General features: G+C 40.6%; 1 protein-coding gene across 1 annotated transcript in view; it reads right to left on the reverse strand.

The window, feature by feature from the left end:
- Positions 1-2,286: 2,286 nt before the first annotated feature.
- ADGRG6 (adhesion G protein-coupled receptor G6) overlaps positions 2,287-21,322 on the reverse strand; it is a 153,439-nt gene continuing 134,403 nt past the window's right edge. The window contains exons 20-22 of the mRNA XM_045294584.1: positions 12,137-12,238; positions 11,280-11,432; positions 2,287-5,056 (exon numbers count right to left, since the gene is read on the reverse strand). Coding sequence (XP_045150519.1) covers positions 4,878-5,056; positions 11,280-11,432; positions 12,137-12,238 — 434 coding nt within the window. The 3' untranslated portion in view covers positions 2,287-4,877. The remainder of the gene's footprint in view (positions 5,057-11,279; positions 11,433-12,136; positions 12,239-21,322) is intronic.

The raw sequence follows: 21,322 nt of genomic DNA on the forward strand, positions 1-21,322 counted from the left end.
GCAGTGACAACGAGGAAGGCCCTCCACCAGATGGGCTGACCCAGTGGCTGAAACAATGGGCTCAGGCATCGGAACAACTGTGCGGATGGCTCAGGAGGGGGGTATTTTGTTCCGTTGGGCCTCGGGTCACTATGGGTCGGAACCTACTGGATGGCACCTAACAAACTGCTTTCCCAAGAGGCACCCTGGTGGCATTGTGGGTTATGAGTTGTGTGTTCACTCCAAGATCGGCAGTTTGAAACCTCCAGGGACTCCGAGGGGGGAAAACGGGACTTTAGACTCCCATGAATACAGTCTTGAAAGCCCACAGGGAAGTTCTCTCCTGTCTGGTAGGGCTGCTTGCTGTGAGTTGGAATTGACTGGACAGTCAATGTGGTTTGTTTTGAAGCTCTTTCCCACACTAAAGTCAAGCTCCCTTCAACTATGTTTCACTTAACTATTTTGCCCTGCGCTTTCCAACTTCCACGCATAGAATGACTTTACTTCCCTCCAAGAGAGGACCAGGGTCTAGTAGAACTTATCCTCACTTACGTTTGCTTCTCCACAGTCCCATCCGGAGCTCTGGGAGTCTCTCATCCTGGTCCGTGGAGGTCCTTCTTTCTCTCACACAGCTGAAGCCTATTTGAAGTCAATGAGGTACTTTCGATGTAGAAGGATGAACATACAACAGGTGGGCTTGGATTGGAATTGGGCTCTTCTGTGATTCCAGGTAAGTTATTTACCATCCTAAAGCACCAATTTCCCCCATTGTAAATTTAAATAATATTTCTTCATGGAATTGTCATGAAAATTATGTGAGCTAAGTAAAGGAAAAGCTCCCCAAACTTGTTTTGTTCACAACTGAGTCCTAATGACTCAGTGTAGGTTAAAGCTGCCAGCAGTAATACATGTCATGTGTTTTACATGGGTTTGTGTTCATTTGATAGGCTAATCAGAATTGATTTGACTGCAATGAGTTATAGCACATAAATGACATTTGAATATTTGAAAATTTCAAATGAATCATTGGAACATTTTATGGTAATCCTTATTTTTATCTAGGGAACAAAAAAGTGTGGTTTTACTTACTCATCCTAGAAATGAAGAGAACATGGTAGTGTAGCTGGTTAAGGGTTGGGCTGTAACCACGAGTTGAGGAGTTCAAAACCACCTGTGGCTCTGCAGGGGACAGATGAGGCTCTTTGCTCTTGTAAAGATTGACAGTCTTGGAAACTCACAGGGGGAGTTCGACCCTGTCCCGCAGGGTAGCTGTGAGTCCAAATTGCTTCAATGGCCACGAGAGAAAGAGGGAGAGAGGAAAAGATAGGTGGTATGGGAAGAGGAAGACCACTGAGAGCAGGAGGGGAGATCCTTTCATATGATTGAAGTGGAATGGCATTCAACTCCAAACACAGAAGGGTTTCCAAAGCACTGTATTTATACAGCCCAGTTCCTTCAGATTTCAGAAATACTATAAACACATGGCCAGCCTGAAGATCAAACAAGCATTTCCCAACTCCACCTCACCACCGTTCCCACTGCTTTCTGAAGCAACTGGCCCTGATGGACTGTACATGTGCCCTGATCAACTGTTTTTGTTTTCTGAACGTGGCTTGGCCAGGAGTTGTGGAGGTTGGCTCAGGGGATGCACTTACGGTGCCCAGCCAAAGTGACCCGTGATTTAGCGCTGGGCATACGCTTTGCTGATGGGGGCTCTGAGCCAAATTGGGCCTTGGCTTTCTGAAGAAAAGAATTATAAATAACTACAGTAGAAGGAAGAAGGGGAGGTTGTGTTCTAATCGTGCAAATTAATTTGGCTAAATGTTATCCATTTCAAGCTGCGGAAGAACAAAATGGCCACCACAAGTGTCAGGAAAACCCCCAGATCCTACTTTCTACGTACTGTTAACCATTTGCTTCCTTTATGGGTGGTGAGGGCTTCCTGAAAGCCAAACCTGGCTTACTTTTAATTTGCAACAGAGCATGGCTTTCCATCAGCCACACTGAGAAAATCCAAGAGCCCTAACTTGCATCAACCCCCAGTGAAATGGATCTTTGTAACACAGTTATTGCTAGTGTTTGGGCAATGCAGTCCCATGGTACTAACTTAAACCATTGTCCAGTTGTCAAGTAACATATTGCTAATGAAGAGTCCGAAACAAAAACATTCACTCAGAAAGGAATTTAATAATTTGGAACATCAAACAACAGAAGCCTTTATGTGAAAAAAAACCCCAAACAAACCCTCCCCCCCCATTTAAGTTAAATGGCAAATCAGCGATAATAGCTTCTTACTACTAATTCTAATTTGTACTCCCAGTCACTTTTATTCACCATATTCAAAGATATTGCTACAGAAAACAATTTCACCAAGTCCTTAGAAAAATATATACAGTCTCTCCAGTAGAAAGGCAATTAATATAACAAAGCCAGGCGCTACAAAGCTGCGATATGAAACAAGTTGACACTTATAAACACAAATAAATAAATATGTACAAAAGAATCTACGCCGATGGTGGACACAGAAAATCGACATTGTAAGCCAGGGTAACAAGGAAGGAAACGATCGCAGGGTCCTCAATGAAGACCCTAACCCACACAGCTTTGAGAAAGGGAAGAAACAAGGACAAAACCCCACAACACAACTAAAACCTTCCAAGCATCACTGAGCTGATACTTAAGTCAGGTTCAACGTAAACGTCATTTCACCACTGAATTCCATCCCAAATGCTAACGAGAGCTGCTCGTTTGGGCTGACAGAATTTGGTTGCCTAGTGCATCCCTTTGCCCACGTTTCTATCCTGCTGATCTTCATTTCTCCACACGTGGCTACTGAGAATGTCTAAAGCAGAACTGAGACTGGTGTCAAATATGGAGGGGGAGTTGTCCCAGATCTGAATATGATTAGAAGGCAAAAGCAAAGCCATTTTGGAAGTTATGCCTTAATTGCTATGAACAAAGTAAGCACTAGGAGCACAGAGTTCACAGTCGAAAGCTAACTAAGCACTACCTAAGGTTTTGGGAGAAAGCATATGAATATTCAGTGAATAGTTAAGACTAACTTTCATCTACAGGTAACCTCAGGCAGAGTAAGTAGACTCTTAACATATGTCTATAGAAATAGAGTTGACTCTACTACACTGAGCCTTGGAGACTTTAAAGATTTACTGTCCTCTCCTCAGGAATATGTGTACCCTTTCCCTGTGAAAGCCAAGTTGGGCCATGATCATGTCTCCCATGATGGTGTTCCAGCAGACTGCAAAATGGAATGGTAGCACAAACTCACCATCAACACCATCTCATTGGCCCTCCAAACCCGGCGAGTGGCTTCATGTTGGCAAAGCAATAGGCCGCTGGACTTGCTGTGGAACCTGGCAGCTCTCCTGTGTCTCCCTTTGACTGTGGAACTTTCCATGCTAAGGGAACGGTCATGAGGCGCTCATCTCTGGCCTCTGCCTTTTAACACACGGGCTTGACTAGAATGTCTCATTTGTTCCTCACTGACGCTGCTACCCCACTAGGACCTGATGCTTTTTCAGAGTAAATGTAGAGCGTCTCCTGAGACAGATTTCTAAGAAATTGGATACAACTCCATCATTTAAGAAAAACTAAATATGGTCTCCTATACATTTACTAGCAAGAACTCGTTCCTCGGGATAGTTTGAGAGCCAGGGAAGCAGATGAAAATATGCGTGGCTTGTATGCAGCAGTCTAAACCATAAATACCTCACCAGTCCTCCTCAGGCTCTTTTACAGCACATTCAGAGGACTTTAACTAGTTCTTAGAACAGTAATCAGACTACTTCTTTGATGAGGTTCAATACCCTTTCTGTCTCAGTCTTTATTCCTTGGGACAGGACTCTTGAAAGGGCCCGAGGCTTTTGTGTGTATTACAGACAGGACCATAAAGCCTCTAAAGGGGACTATCTGGTGGAACTTCTTCCTCCCATGAGCCTTTGGGCTCAATCTATGTTAACTGCAGCTAGAGCAGAGGTGGAACAAATTCCTTCTTGAACTACTGGGAGGGTCACATTAGGAGAAGAGCAACACTAATCTTGACTCAAATGTATAGGATTAAATTACAGTGAATGATGATTTTTAAGCCTGGTGCATCTTGGGGATCTTTTAGGGATAAACAGGCCAAGTGAAATATTAGAAATGCACATAGTATCATTTTAACAAGGCCAAGATTTGAGGAACCATCTCCCTCTCTTACGTGTGTTAGGGTTGAGAATGTTTAACATTTGGTATGACCAAAGGTTTACACACAAACCAAAATAATAATAACAACAAAAGTTTTTTAAGCCTTGGGTCCAGACATCAACCATTCTTTTCTTATGTGTTGCTGAAATTACATTGAAAACGAGAACATGCTGCTGCAGAAACAGAAACCCACACTGAGGTGGACCTGCTGGATATCCAAATATGGCTTTAAATATCAGTGTGCTTTTTACTGTTGAGAAAGATGATGCAGAAAAGAGCTACAGACAAACCACTATTAGGTGGGAGATGAATTGAGCTCTAATCTAGAATTAGTCTTTAACTTCACATCTCCCTTGTCCTTTGGTTTTTAATATTTTCTCATCGAGTCTTGATTAGTCTGATTCAGTGATCTATTTTTCAAATCTCATCTTCTCTATAGCCACAGTCAGGTTTCTATACGAAGGTTTTAGAGATGGCTAAATACTCCCCCCCCCCACACACACACCCCCCTCACCCAGAAGAAATGTAGCGATAGGTGAATTCTGCATTTGACAAAGGACTTTTTAACAAAAATATTCTGCAAAGATATGCAGTTCCCTAGGTAATAGCACATTTACATCTGTCCACTATTTTCCCCACTGCATGCCTAACTCCACATTTCTACAGACTCAGTCCTTTTCTTTATATTAAAGACGTTAAAACTTTGTGCTGTGACTGAAGGTGTCTGACATGATAATATTTTTATAGAAGTTATCTGAATGAGCATTGCAGTAATCCTTGACTTTATCAATAACCTGATGGACAGGCATGATTGAGGTTTGTTCTCCATCAGCGTGCGTTAGTTTTGATGAGGACTTATCCATGGAGGCGTTGTCTGTAAGAAAGGATACAAAGAGTTAGACTGCAAGAAGAGCCGGTGACATGCCTAAGGAGACCATCCCTTTATTTTCCTATTAAAGAGCACCAGGGTGGAAATTCTTTCTTAGGTTGGTAACATGCAGCCCTAAAAATGTCATGTTTTTCATCCTGAAAATGCATTCCGCATGGTCACTACGTGTTCATTTGGCTCCTAGTAATTTATGTTGGGGCTGGTTTTAAGAACTGTACTTGTAAATGGCATTTTTTTCAAAGAGCCAATGAAGTTTTCAAGGAGAGAATATTACTACAGACAAATAGGTAGCCAATGGCTCAGAGGAAGGGGTTAGAGAACAAATGAATTAAAATCTGCTCAAATATTTATAGAAGAAGTAACATGAAGTCTGAGACCTGTTTTCAAAATAATTCAGGGAGAGGAGGAAGGGGCTGGGCATATGATGATTCATGACAGTATCATCTCTACTTTCACATATGTTTGATATTTTCATAACAAAATATTTACAAAAATGAAACTTAAAGGGTTTTGGAGAACAAAATTGAGTTGGAACTCATTTTCTTGTGTTTTTTAGCTTGTTTGGAATATAGCTAAACACGTTTTGTATGGGAGTGGGAGGGAGAGCAAGGGAGAAAGGGGAGGGAGGTTGTAATCAGGTTGGTTGTTTGGTTGATTTAGATGACCATTTACAGAACGGACTGATTTTCCATTCAATAATTGACATAATACATTTTATTTGGTAACACTAATTGGAATCCCCACAATCTAACAAGACTCCTCTTACTTCTTGTGTTTACGGTTTCCATGGATCTTTATTTCCTATCCCTACCTGGCTTCTGACAAGTGCTGCTCTTTTGATCTCTTATGGTTGATTCTGATGAATGCATATTTCCCTAGCATTATTGTTTGGCTCAAAGTTGTGTCACTGGGGTGGGGGTGGGGAGTTCAGTACTAGGCAATGAAAGGTGCCTAAGGGTCATAGTTTGGGGGTTTTACCAGTTTCTATCAACCCAGTAAGCCTGGTCTCCCCCACTCTGACTCCACCACCCAGCCCTACCTACCAAACAGTGCTACTAGCAAATAATGTGGCAATTGGCTTCTTTGGGGAGTTATAGTCTTGCACACTCTATGGGGCAGTTCTTCTCAGCCATTGGCTGCATTGGTATTGTCTCATCGGTGTTATGATTTTGAGCTTTCTTCCACATTTTTCTCCTCCTCTGTCCAGGGCCTTCTAATATGAGTCCCTTTAGAGCTGTCAGTAATGGTGGCCTGGAACCAATTAGTTCTTCTGAGTTCAGGATCATGGAGGTTGACGTTTGAAGAGTCCATTTGCTCTTAGACTAATTGTCTCCTGACATCTCTAATTTTCTCAACTCTTCTTTGGTGGACAGGGTGAGGCCAATCATTGCAACTTAGATATTCACTGACAAGCTTTTAAGATGATGGTTAACAACTCACCAAAGTAGAAAGTAGAACGCTGTCTTTGTGGACTATGTTCTACCACATAATATTCATGTTCTCCCAGACTAGGGTTCCAAGTCCGAAAGCCTAGCAACTCATTCCCTGAAGGGGTTTGGATATAGTTAAGAAATCTCATAATGTTGCCCCTACTATAATCATGGATCTATTTGCAGAAGATCTAAGTTCATCTATAGAAATATCCTGTTAAATCTATATACTCATGGTATGTAGTATATATTCATGGACATATATAGTATATATTCATGAGTGTAGTCCCAATCTCTCATCCCTCTTCAGCTTGAGTATCTGTTTGTGCATGCATTTGTAGATTATCCTTATTACTGCTGTTGCAGGATTGTGTATAGGAGATCATTTACATTTATTGCATTTAATGATTTTTAACTACTTTTTAAACTCATCCAAAAAAATAAAAGAAAGCCAAAAACGAAAACAAAAGCATATTCACTGCCTTTGAATTGATTCAAATTCATATTTACTCTATAGGGCAAACATGCTCCTTAGCGTTTCTGGACTGTAAATCTTCATGGGAGTACTCAACCCCATCTTTCTCCCACAGAGTGGCCCGAGTGGCTAGTGGGTTTTAAACTGTCACCTGTGTAGTCAGCAGTGCAATGCTAAACCCACAGTGCCATCAGGGCTCCTTTTAAATCACAGAAATTAAAATCTTCACAGAGAACATTTCTAATATAAAAGTATGTTTTCTGAACTAAGCTACTATCTCACAATATATTACTAAACCCAACACTAATATCTGAGAGATGCATAAAGAGCAATAACAGATTTGGTACACCAGCCACTTCATAGGAGAAAGATGTGGCAATATACTTCTGTAGAGATTTATAGCCTTAGAAACCCTACGTGGCAGTTCTACTCTGTGCAATGGGGTACCTTTGAGTCAAAATATACTTAATGGCCGTGGGTTTGGTTTTACAATAATGAACTCTTGAATTATAAATTCCTGTCCTGAATTTTTCAGTATCATAGTACTTTTTATTTTGGGAGACCTCAAGCATCGTAAAACGTGTTCAGATCATGCTCTGAAGCTTGCTTAAGCCCTGCCATCTTTGTCTGGGTTGCTGTAAAGTACCATTGAATCAGTTCTCACACAGAGTGACCCTTTGCACAACAGGATGAAATGCTGCCTGGCCCTGAACCTTCTTCCCAATTGTTGTTATGTTTCTTTGAGCCCATGGTTGCAGCCACAGGGACAATCCACCTGGTCAAGGGCTTTCCAAGTTTTTGCTCACTCTCTACTTCCCTCAGCATGCCGTCCTTTTTCAGGGGCTGGTCTCTTCTGATAACATTTCCAGAGTATGTCAGACAAAGTGTCAACATCTTTCCTTTTAAGGAGCATTCTGGATGTATTTATTGCACGCCAAATGGACTTGTTCTGCTAGCAGTCCACAGTACTTTAATGTTCTTTGCCAACACCTTAATTCAATGGAATGAATTGTGCTATCATCTTCCTTATTCATTGTCCAGCTTTCCCAGGCATATCAGGTGATTGAAAATATCACTCATCTGCCAGTTTGTCATACTGTGGTGGCTCGGGTGTTGCTGTGATGCTGGAAGATGTGCCACTGGTATTTCAAATGCCAGCAGGGTCACTCAGTATGCAGAGATCCCAGAGGAGATCCTAGGCTAAGAACAGACCGGGAAGAAGGAAAAGGCAGTCCACTTTTGATGGAGTAGCCACTACAAACCTCATGAATGATTGTCTTTATGTCCCCTAAAAGTATCTTATAAGTACCTGTCTTTCTTCTCCGAATACTTTGGAAGAAAATACCCTTGCATTATCCATAAAGATTTCACACGGATGGCAGAGCAAACATGACCTTCTCAAAGTACTCGCTCCTCTAATCATAGTCTCTCTATTCAGTCGAGAAGAGGTAGAAAGAAAACTCTATATTGAGAGGCTGCTTAATGGACCCAAATAACTCCAACATTTGTAATGTTCAGTCCAGCCTTTTAAAGTTCAAGTCAGTGGAATCTAGTATGTGATGTAATATTAAAAATCCAACCGCAATTGCCTAGAGCCACCAGCACTGTGTCTGGTGTCTTTGGACGCTATCCCAGTTGCTCCGCTGCTGTCTTGTTCTGCAGCGGACTAAATAAAACGAAGACTAGAATAGAAAAGAGCGCTCTGATCCCATACTAAAGGAAGCAAGAGAGAGGAACATCCGATGACTCATGGAAATAATGGGCAGACTGAAACATAGAAGAACGATTAGGTCCCAGTGCTGGTGAGAAGAATGGTCAGGGAGGCAGAATATAAAGCCCCCTCCCCACTTGGCTCCCAGCAAGCGGATCGATTCTGTGCTTTCTTCCAGTTCATATAGTCTCTAGCCATTGGTTTTCTCTTGGGAATTTTTTCATGGACTTAAATCTTTACAATGAACAAGTCATTGTTTATGTATATATTTTTTAGACACACACATGCTCAGCAACATCGAGGATTGTATTATTCACTTGTCTTCATGGACAATTTCCAGGGGCATGTGCTCTCAGAGATTTTTCTCTCATTCCATTCCATCGATGTGATCCAAGTTTATGAGTCTTCGCAGTCTAATAAAGTAAAAGTCTGAACCAGGACTATATTTCCACATATATGGCATTCTCAGTCGTGTGAGACATTAAATTATGGGTAATACTGATTTTTATTATAGCTGGGAGATTGAAAACCAGAGGCTAGGGAAATGAACCACCATTTGACCTATGCTGAAATTTCAAGCAGATAGAAATCTTCAAAAAGCAGGCTTGGAATGTCTCTTTTATGACTTCTATGAATGTACCATGACACATCCAGTCATCGTAACAGCAGTGGAAAGTAAGTAATGTTACGTATCCCTATAATGAACCTTTCTGCAAACACTGTTTTCTGTATGCTATTCTTTTACTTGGCAGGTGACCCCTACTCCAGAGCATGGTACATTTCTTAGAAGGAGCTGCTTGCAGACACCCCATGCAGACAAGAGCCAACACAGCACACTACCATTTGCCAGATCAAAAATTCCATTTCAGTGTCAGAATATCATGGCGCTAGCTGAGAAATCTCATTGAGAACAAGCAATTTTGCTGGTGCAGCAGGAGACTTAGCTTAATCCATGCAGATTCTCTTTAACCTTGTGGAAAAATCATGCATTCAAAAAAGGCAATGAAAGTTTACCTGGACAATCCACCTTTGTTGAGGGAATGCACTTAGGAGACATTATCTACACCGTAAACACATGAATGTCTAAGTCAATTCGAGGAAATACACCAACTAGATAATCATGGTGCTAGGCAGTGAGTTTTACAACTTCCCACGGCTCCAAGGAGGCCAGCAGTCCCCTGATACCCGGCTGGGTACCAGAAGGCCACTCGGACATTCAATGACTGAAAACCACAATTTATTATCCCACAGAAATAAAGCGATAAAGTTGACAATATCCCGAGGCTGGTTGACAAGAACCCATTTAGCCCCAGGTGCTTGCTATATGAGAAAGAGAAGAATTACACACACACACACACACAGAGCATGTATACATATATATACGTACACACATACATATGTAAATAATTTTGAAATAGTAACATTTACTTTTGATACTTTAATTTCTGCATTTTTTCTTTTATCTCCTAGTCAAATTTCTTCATTATTCCAAAGCTCCCCACATTCCAAATAATCTGCCTTATGATTTCCTTCCCCACTTCACAGCCGCACTCCCATTCATTTATAATTGATTGGCAATGTGTCCAAACAAGCATCTGATTTTAGGTTGAATTAAAGATAAAGCAAACAAATATCATGCATTGTAAGAATAGGCTATTTTGTGCCCGAGAACTGCCAAATTGATAAAATAATCTCCCTTAGACCATTGTAAAATAGAATAATGTACTTGCCATCAATTTTCTTATAACAGGTATCCTTAAGCAAGGGTATGTAGATCTCTTAATTTAGGCAAAAGTGAGTACATACATAGCTCAAAGGCTGTCCCTTATTTTGTAAGACACTTGATAACTTTCCTTCTAGTGGGTTGGTTGTATATGAGAATTCAAATGTCCATGAGGTTCATTTACAGGTTATGTGTTTGCAATTTGGGTATTTATGGACATTTACACATCACACTGCCTCATATTTTTGTTACCAGAACATCAAATATTAACCCTTTTTGTGCCATTCATTTATGCTCATATTTTCTGGCCAAATATATTTTCTCATACCGATTTTTCCTTTGGAATAAGTTTCAATTAGTTAAGTGTTGTATTTTACATATAGGCAGTTACCTGTTAAAGTTTATTTAGAATTTTAAAATAGTGATTCTACTTTTCTCTTTGAAGTAATTTAAACGAGTATGCTGTTTACTGGCTACCAAATACTACAACAATAACAAAAAAAAGAGAGATAGGCTTCAAATCTTGATTTCAAAAACATGCTCAGTTTCAAAACTTGTCATAGTAAATGGCTAAAATAACTGACAGCTCAATCTCTGTATCTTTAGGATTACAAAAAACAATTAAAATATTATAATTTCTTCAGAAAATTGGGCTTGGTATCAAATGATGATCTTATATATAAAAGCACTAGAGTTGATGATATAAATAAATACATAAAATATTCACAAAGTTCTGGAAAAAAATCTTAAAATAAGCCCGATATAGGGTACTGGGCACTCTGCTTCATTAATTTTCATGATAAGCCAGTGTTCTCAATGAACATGTGATCACATGAGAGAAGACCTTTCCTTGGGCTGCCATGACTCACCAGTGTGACTGTTCCTCTTGAAGTAGGTGGTAGAACTGGATTTAGATTTGGATGTAAGGTAGGTGGAGCTGGAACCAATAGAGCTTGAAGATAACGATTTCCCTAGATTATCAGAACCTTTCTTGATGATATTGGTTGCTGTCTTACTCCAATCTGAAAGAAATGACATAGCTCTCTTATCAATATGCTCCACAAGGGAATATGCTCTGCTTTAAAATGACATCGCTGTACCATTTACGTAACTTATTTGGAGCATTTGATATTCCGATTTCAATGACTTAGAGAAGACACTGAAATATAAAGATAGACTGAAGAAATAGACAAGTTTCCTTAATGCTGTACATGTTGTATACAATCCCACTTTAATTGAGAAAAAACAACCACGATAGGTAAAAAGACAAACCAAAATAAAACACAGCAAAAAAACCCTTAGCCATGTAAGCACAATAAGTAATTAATAGATTTTACACTGAAACCAACTCAACCCTCCCTAACAGCTATAGCATTGAGAAAACTCTGCCTGATAATGCAACTGAGGATGTCAAAACCCTGAAAACATGGGCACAGTAGAGTGGAATCTCTAGATAGCTGAGATATTAAATCAGACAAAAAACTATGAGGAAGTCACGCAACCTTGGTGCAATTCATGAATCTCCTTTGTGGAATAGGAAGGCTGGGCCCAAAGTCCTCACATCTCTTCTACTCTTACCATTCTAGGAGCTCAAGGAAGCATCTCTGCATGCTTCAATTTTATAATCTGCTACCACTGGTACTAGATTTCTCTAACAAAAAAAAAGACTACATGGGAAAGGTTTAGAACATTTTTATCTATGAAAACACAGGAACATGTCCTTTACCTGAGTTGTCTGCTAACCGGAATCTCCCACAGCAGAGATGTCGCCTCCACTGTTTCTGAACATTCTCTTTCATAGCACAATGGAAGATAAATATAAATAAGCCTGTGGTAAAAGAAGAAATCAATATTCAAATCGTCTGAAATGTTTTGAAAGAGAAATATCATATACTACATGTTTTCATTTAAAAATGTTTACATTCTAAGTATGAATCATACAATACTGTAAATAGAGGAGTAGCTTTGATCTGGTAACACGATTACAAAGATTCAACTAGAACTAGACAATTACAAATGGATTTGATTCTGCCTTTGTCTATTCTCAGCATTAATGATGACTTAATATAAAATTCAAGCTGAAAAAAAGTCCATTTAAAATGCATTTACCATTTTCCTTATATTCCTTTCATCAAAAGTTATGTAAAATCTTCATATAATTTAGAAGTAAAAATAAATAAACATTTCCATATTGTAAAACTGTCTGGATGTTTATGATCACTCCCAGTACCTGCAAAATCTAACATTTGTTTTGGAAGCAACCTCCCCTTCACTGTCCAAGAAGTTTGCTTCAATTTCTCACTCCACTACTCTTATCTTCGGTTATTCCCATTTCCTTATAAGTATACTTGAATGACTTTTGGCAAAACATCCCAAAAGTTGTTTTAACAGCGTTGTTTGCTGCTGTTAGCTGCCATTCAGGCAAGTGGCGGTGTACAGCAGCCCATCCGGCAGAGGAGAACTCGTTCATCGAGTTTCCTAGGCTGCCTGCACTGAGAGCAACATCTCAGATAAGAAGTCACTGAAATATGTGTCCTTCCCTACTCTTGATATTACATAACTCAGACCATGGCATGCCTTATCTGTACGTTTAAAGACAGATGTGCCTGAATTTCTCAGGAATTTTCTAATCTAGTCATCCTCTAGGGCCAATGCCCATCTGGGTACCACTTGATCATTGACAGGCAGCTGCCCAAACCAGCAAACCTTCTCCTAACTGTGCTACACGAATAACAAACAAAGCACTTCTCACACACTCACAATCATTTTTACATCCACCAGGAGACGGGATGATTGCCAAAGTTCAAATGAATATACAATCATTGATTACATACACTACCACCATAATGTCTAGGAGACAACAATTTCAGTTCACACAGTGAAACAAGACAAAGTGGTTCAAACAAGTGATCAACATACAGAAAGATTTCTCATGAAGAAAGGGCATAGGAACTACCTGATAATAAATTTAAAAGAATGGTATTAGATGCCTTCAGTGGGTTGAGAGACAGAGTGAGAAAGCTGCAGATAAAAGCAAGGAAACAAGGAAGATGTCAGACAGTGTAAGATATGACAAAATAATAATTTATAAATTATCAAGGGTTCATGAGGGAGAGGGGAGGGGGGAGGGAGCGGGGAAAATGAGGAGCTGATCCCAAGGGCTTACGTGGAGAGCAAATGTTTTGAGAATGATGAGGGTAAGAGGGTAACGAATGTACAAATGTGCTTGATACAATTGATGTATGTATGGATTATGATCAGAGTTGTATGAGCCCTAATAAAATGATTTTTTAAAAAGCAAGGAAAACACAGTGAAAACTTTAGACAGAAGAATCAAGAAACTACTTCAAGACCAAACTGATCCATGAAAATTAGAAACACAGAGAGGTGACAAACAGAAATCTTGAATATGAACACTAAGATTTCAAAAATCTCTAACGCATTTCAAGGGCAAAGGAGTAGAGCAGAATCAGTAGAAGGCCACATCAGTGAGAATGAAGACAATTCTCTCATTAGTAACCTTCTAGAACAATTAAAACAAAGCCTGGAGGAATCATTTACATGTGGCCAGAATTCCAGAACAAGAAGAGACTATAAAAGGCACTGAGAAAGTTGTTGCAGAGTTGTTGGAAGAAATACTTCTCTGACATCATGAAACACAACACAATAGACATTCAAGAAGCGAATGAACTCCAAATAGGACAGACCCCAAAGGAAAACTACCAAGACATATCAAATCAGACTTTGCAAACCCGAGACAAGGAAAATCCTAACAACAGCTTGGTAAAACCCGGGAAGTTACCGACAATGAGGAGCCAATAAGATTTAGCTCTGATTTATCAACAGACACCCTGCAAGCAAGAAGGCAGTAGAATAAGATATCTACAACTCTGAAAGCACACAAAAAACTGCTAACCAGGAATCATATACCCAGAAATTATTTCCTCAGATAAGATAGTGTAGTTAGAACATTTCCAAATAAACAGAAATTAGAAGATTTAAAAAAAATCAGAACGATGCTGTAAAAAAGGCTAATAGCAGTTCTTGGACAGAGAAACAGTAATAGCAGACACAACCTAAAATGAACACGCTTGACAACACCATGTGAAGATCAACCCAGATACAGAAGTGTCCAAAGGAAGGCAAACCTGCAAGACTGGAAACAGGGAACCAGAAATATCGATTTATAGGGAAGACCATGATAAAATAAATAGAGGGCATCGTGTCATTCCAGAAATAGATAGGAAGTCAACTACATTTCAAGGTAGAAAAGACTGTTTTAAACTTGAGAAGAAAAAAAAGGAACTATTCCAAAGGTTTTATTGGGAAAAGATGAAACTTGAAGATTCAAAGAAAGTAGAAGAAAAAAGAAGCAGTAAAAATACAAATGAAATCTTAGTGTTTAAGAATGCAGAATCATCCTGAAGACTCAAAAAGAGGTTGTAGAGCAAGGGATGGAGGGAAGACACTGCTTGAAGGCTGGCCTGGCCTATGCTAAGGGACAAGTCACAGAGGAAGGGAAATCTTCTCTTCTACATTTCACCCCCCTTAGATCAGTCCTCTAAAGGCCTATCCACTCTCCCAGGGAGTAAGGAGTATAAAATACTGGGTTTGAACCTCATCTTCACATTCTATGTTACTGATTCTAATGGATTTTCAGAATCTGCCCACAAATACAAACCAAAATGCCCTATCCAACCTGCTAAACAGGAAATCAGTTCAATAAGCAAACAGACTTAAACAATCATCTGTTGTATGAGGAAGCAAAATTGTATAAGGGATGTAATTGGTTGACAGGCACTTTCAGTTGTTCATGGGCTGGGGAAGTTACAAAACAAGGAGAGGGGAAAGCTACAACCCCTGGATTATGGCCTAAACAGGGGTGGGGCGGGAGAAGCAGACACTAGAAGACCCTGTGATTGCGGGAAGAAGAACCGTGGCCTTGGGCTTACCTTTTCTTCACTTGGGTTAGATTTGGGTCTTGGCAGTACTTTTGCATATCTGATATGCAGGTGACGATGGAAATGATGATAAGTGTCACTTCAGGGGCTTTCATTCCCAAACATTGGTCCGAGTATAACTCGGATCTTGAGCAAGTGATTTCCTTTTACTTGATGGCGGAGAGTGAAATATGCTACAAATTGATGCCCTCAATACTTTGCTCTTCTTTCTTAGCATTCTGCAGTCTTTCCAAAGTCAACACGGTAGAGGGAAAACTCCAAAACAGAGGCCCCGAAGAGTGGAGCTCTCAGCCTCACTTGGCTGCGGTGCTCAGATGCAAATGATGTGAGGAGTCCACGCTGAACTCAATCAGGGACACGTACTTCCAGATGATACAACCGACTTAGTAAAACAATGTTTAAGATTGGGCAGAGCTGCTCTAAATCATATCTATGTGACAAAAAGTGCCATTGCCTGCTTGTAAACAACCACATGTTTGTGCAAATATGCAGGCCTCTAATATGTGTAACAAATAATAGTAAGTAAATTAGATTTTATTATCTGGTGCATCTCTAAGATTATGTAGCTAAGGAGAAGTCAAATGTATGCCCCTTCTCCTACTAAGAATAAATGGAATACAACGAGGGAACTAGCTTCAGAAATTAGAATTTTTGTACTGATTATATTTTTAAATTCTAAGGCATTGTATTTATGCAGATATTTTTTTATCTCTGATCTATCCTTTCCATTTTAAATCAGAGTAAGTTTCTCATAGTATTGAACAATACTAGAAGTACCATTGACCAAAGAAGAAACAAATCTCTCTTGGAAGATGTACAGCCCAAATGCTCTCAGCAGCAAGGAAGTTGAGACTTGGTCTTACACACGTTTGACATGTTTTCAGGACGTCCCTGGGAAGGACATCATGCCTGGTAAAGTAAAGGGCAGTGAAAGAGAGGAAGCCCCTGACAAGATGGACCTCTACCGTGGCTGAATCACTGGGCTCAAACACAACAAGCATTGTGAGGATGCACAGGGCAGGGTTGTGCTGCTGTACACAAGCCCCCGGTGGGCTAGAATGGACTGGATGGCGCCTCCCATAAAAAACAGGAGCTAGTGTCTGCCTTCACCCTCCCTTTTGACATGAATACAAGTTAATCTGCCAATAAATATTGTCCCAAAATTCTTTTAGAGTTCAGCCATGGAACTGTGAAACGACACACCGGAGCATATAGAAAGAAATTGCACTTCAGAAAGGGGTAGAAAAAAATGTACCAGGAAGGTCAATGGTACTACCAAGTTAAAATAACACAGGGCTATTTCTCCTTAAAATTTGAGGCAGTTCCTCCTCCTCCTCCAATAAGATTTTGGTGCCAAAAGCAGACTTAAAATCGTAAAACTTTATAGAGTTCTACTTTAACATCCAAAGAACTCTGTCTTATTTCCCACCCTACCCCTGGTCTCCCTCAAATTATTTTCCTTTGAGGAACTTCCAATCAACCGTACCACCATGTTTTAAATAGTATCTTTATAAAACCTCTTGTCACCCAGTCAATTCCGACTCATGGTGACCTTGTCCTGCAGGACAGAGTAGAACTGCCTCACAGGGCTCCTAAAGCTGTAATCTTTAAGAAATTTGATGGTTACATCTTTCTCCTATGGTGTGGCGGGTGGGCCCAAACCTCCACGCTCAGATTAGCAGTCACGTGCTTCACCACGACAGTGCCAGAGTTGCACGTGTTTCCTGCCACCATGGAAGGTTAGGCTCTTCTGTCTTTCTGGAGGCACCACATGTGCAGGGGAAAGCTGGACAATGAATAAGAAAAACAGCAGACAAATTGTTGCCTTTGAATTCTGGTTCTGCCATAGAATACTGAAAGGGGCATGGACTGCCAGGCGAAAAAAGAAATCTGTTTTGGAAGAATTACAGCCAGAAGACTCTGTGGAAGTGAGACTGGTGAGACTCCGTCTGTCTCCCATATTTGAACATGTGATTAGGAGAGCCCCGTCCCTCGGGAAAGGGCCTCACACTTGGTAAAGCAGAAGGTGAGTTAATAAAAACAAAAATCCTATTACGCAATAAGATTGTCACTGTGGCCGCAACCAGGACAGCACAGGACCACTGGACCGTTTCCTTCTGTTGTACATCAACAAAACAAAACAATCACAACAAAATAACAAAACCACAAAGATTCATTGCCTTCACATCGGTTCTGACTCACCTTGACCCCAGGGACAGAGTGGAACTGCCCCTGCAGGTCCCTAAGACTGCAAATCATTACAGAAGTAGAAATCGTCCCCTCTTCTTGCTCCAGCAGAGCTGCTAGTGCTTTCGAACTGCTGACCTTGCAGTTAGCAACCCAAAGTACAGCCCTTATCACAACCAGGGCACCTTCTGTTGTACATCGGGTGAATATATTTGGGGATTGATGTGATGAAAATATCAACGTCTTTCTGGAAAAGGCTTCAAGGTGTGACCCAGGGCTATGGTCATCAAGGCAGAGATTTATTTCAATGATCAAGGAGAGAATATTGCCCTATCGATTTTGAAAACCAAAATGGCCTAAAATGTTTGAATTCATGCTAAAGACTTCATTTTCACGGCGTAGTGTTAGATTCAGGAAATCTTTACATCTAACAAAACAGATCACAATAGTCCCTCTTTTTGGTGAACTCTACCTTGAAAAACCATAACTCTGATAAATTTGTATCAAGGTTCCTTAGCAATAGTTCCTTCAGCTTGATAACTGCCCTGATTTTTTATTTTCCCTGTATCAATACAGGCACTTATTTCATGTTAGAACAGCAAGGAAAACACGAACACCCTCTAAGGTAGCAGGTTCCTACTCAGTTTCTTACTGTCTCATCGCAGTCCTCTAGAACTCTCAGTGAAAGAACGAACCGGTAGTACATACGCCTCAACAAACAATGTGTGTTCTCTTTCTCTTGCTCAAGATGTCTGAATTCTGCATACATTTGGAAAATTTCAAGTCTGTGGGGGCAGTGAGCTTGCCTCTAAGGATTATTAGGAAGGGATGTTTAACAAACTCCACCTCACCAAATCCACCTAGAGAAGTACCCTGGCCGAGGCAGAATCCACCATTACGGTGCGGAAAGTTGGTTGAACAGACGTCTGAGAGGGAGCTCCAACTCTCTAAACGTAAAAGTGTGAAGCATTCTGACAAGTGTCATCAAGTGGTTAGATGGCATTTCTGAGACCTGGTCCTTTACGTTCCCCCAGACACATTCCACTAGCATGTTAAGTAAAAGACATTCTATGTCTTCATGGTGGTGTTACATTGACTGTAGATAGGAAAGCCTTGTGCTCAATACTGGTCTTACTAAAGGCTATTTCACATAAAGTTTATTTAATTTAGAAGATGAAAACAAAATAAATCAAGGAACCCAAATATTTAACATCAGGCCTTTGACTAGAAATACGGCTCCTATGTCGAATTCAGTCTGGCAGTCCGATGCAGCTTTCCAGATGTAAAATGAGTAGCCAATGGGAGTTTTCTCAGATCTGATTATTGGAAGCTGAAAAAAAAATGATCAGAAAACTTCCCTTCATATGAAAATGAAAGCTAAATACAAACAGTAAAACTCAGGTCAGCATAGATTGTCTTTCTCCAAATGTTCTAAAAGGTCATTTTTTAAAAATTAAAGCAATAATTTATTTTTATCTCTGTTTTGTTTTTTTTGCGATCTTTCCTTTTTATTTATTTTTAATCATTTTATTAGGGGCTCATACAACTCTTATCACAATCCATACATATATCAATTGTGTAAAGCACATATGTACATTCATTGCCCTCATCATTCTCAAAACATTTTCTCTCCACTAAAGCCCTTGGCATTAGGTCCTCATTTTCCCCCTCTCTTCCCGCTCTCCCCTCCCTCATGAGCCCTTGATAATTTATAAATTATTATTTTGTCATTTCTTGCCCTGTCCGACGTCTCCCTTTACCCATTTTTCTGTTCTCCATCACCTAGGGAGGAGGTCACAGTTCCTTGTAATCGGTTCCCTCTTTCCTACCCACTCTCCCTCTACCCTCCCAGTATTGCCACTCACACCACTGGTCCTGAAGGGATCATCCACCTTGGATCCCTGTGTTTCCAGTTCCTATCTGTACCAGTGTACATCCTCTGGTCTAGCCAAACTTGCAAGGTAGAATTTGGATCATGATAGTGGGGGTGGGGAGGAAGCATTTAGGAACCAGAGGAAAGTTGTATATTTCATCGTTGCTACATCACACCATGACTGGCTCGTCTCCTCCCCGAGACCCCTCTGCAAGGGGATCTCCAGTGGCCTACAAATGGGCTTTGGGTCTCCACTCTACACTGCCCCCCATCATTCACTATGGTAAGATTTTTTTTTGTTCTGATGATGCCTTATACCTGATCCCTTTGACACCTCGTGATCGCATAGGCTGGTGTGTTTCTTCCAAGTGGTCTTTGTTGCTTCTGAGCTTGATGGCTGCTTGTTTACCTTCAAGCCTTTAAGACCCCAGACACTATACTTTTTGATTGCCGGGCACCATCAGCTTTCTTCGCCACATTTGCTTATGCACCCATTTGTCTTTAGTGATCCCTTCGACACCTCATGATCACACAGGCTGATGTGTTCTTCCATGTGGGCTTTGTTGTTTCTGAGTCAGATGGCTGCTTGTTTACCTTCAAACTTTTAAGACCCCAGATGCTATATCTTTTGATAGCCAGCACCATCAGCTTTCTTCACATTCGCTTATTCACCCACTTTGTCTTTAGCAGTTGTGTAGGGAAGGTGAGCATCATAGAATGCCAATTTAATAGAAGAAAGTATTCTTGCATTGAGGGAGTACTTGAGTGGAGGCCCAATGTCCAATACTAAACCTATAAATATAGGCACATAGATCTATTTCCCCATCCTCATGTATAAATATATTTGCATATGTACATGTCTTTATCTAGACAAAAGGTCATTTCTTAAGGAGCCCTGTAGTTTTCTGCTTTGTTCTGTTGTGGTTTCAGCTTTGGGTTCTCATCTGATGGAGGCACCAAGAGGAAATAACCAAAAGGGTGCTCTCAGCAGGCTTATCAATCCATTCTGACAAGAGCTGACCTCTGACTACCCTCAGAATGATTGGGGATAGTGAAGCTTGAGAGACACAAAAAGAGGAATCTTACTGGGGATGCACCCCGTGGGGGTAAAAGTGAAAATTGACTGGTGTCTCGATAATTGCCTATGAGGATATGCGGTTCTAGAGTTTGGGTAGGAAAACTAGTCAAGAATTAGTCATACTACATGCTCTAGGGAACTGATTCGGGACAAAGCTGGATAAGATGATCTTTAGATCCCTATCAAACTGGAGTCCAGATTTTTGAGTTCTTGTGTTCTGTGATATACAGATAACACTTGGGCTGCATGCAGTCTTTAAGAATTTCTGATTCTTCAAGGGTTTATGACTCTCTATGGAATCTCCCAAATCCTCCTTTCATACCACCAAGTTGTTCTCTAGAAAAATGACTTCCCTATGTAGCACAGTGCCTTCCAAAAGATGAACGATGTCTTTACCTTGCAGTGAGGTTTCAGATATGACCCGAGGCCCCTGAGTCAATTCCGACACCTACAGACCCGGAAGAGCAAGTAGAACTGCGCCCCGAGGTTTCCGAGGCTGTCAACTTTTTGGGAGCGGACGAACCCATCTTTCTCCAGTAGAACAGCCGTGCCTTCAAACTGCTGGTCTCGTGTGCAGCAGTCACAGCATGGCGAAATGGTGCCAATTCATGAAGATAGCACAGGCTAACTTTCATCAGGCTAACCACCATGGCAAGGGGGATTCATCGACATTTGGCATATCATATATCCTGGAGTATAAGCTGACCCGAATATCAGCCAAGGCACCTAATTTTACCACAAAACTGCATAAAAATGTGAAAAGCTCGGCTTATACATGAGTATATACGGTAAATCTGCCTTGGGAGAAGTACA

Source organism: Echinops telfairi, unplaced genomic scaffold (genome assembly GCF_000313985.2).
Source record: "Echinops telfairi isolate 266 unplaced genomic scaffold, ASM31398v2 ScPeMD7_3533;HRSCAF=4204_0, whole genome shotgun sequence".
In the NCBI taxonomy this organism is placed as follows: Eukaryota; Metazoa; Chordata; class Mammalia; order Afrosoricida; family Tenrecidae; genus Echinops; species Echinops telfairi.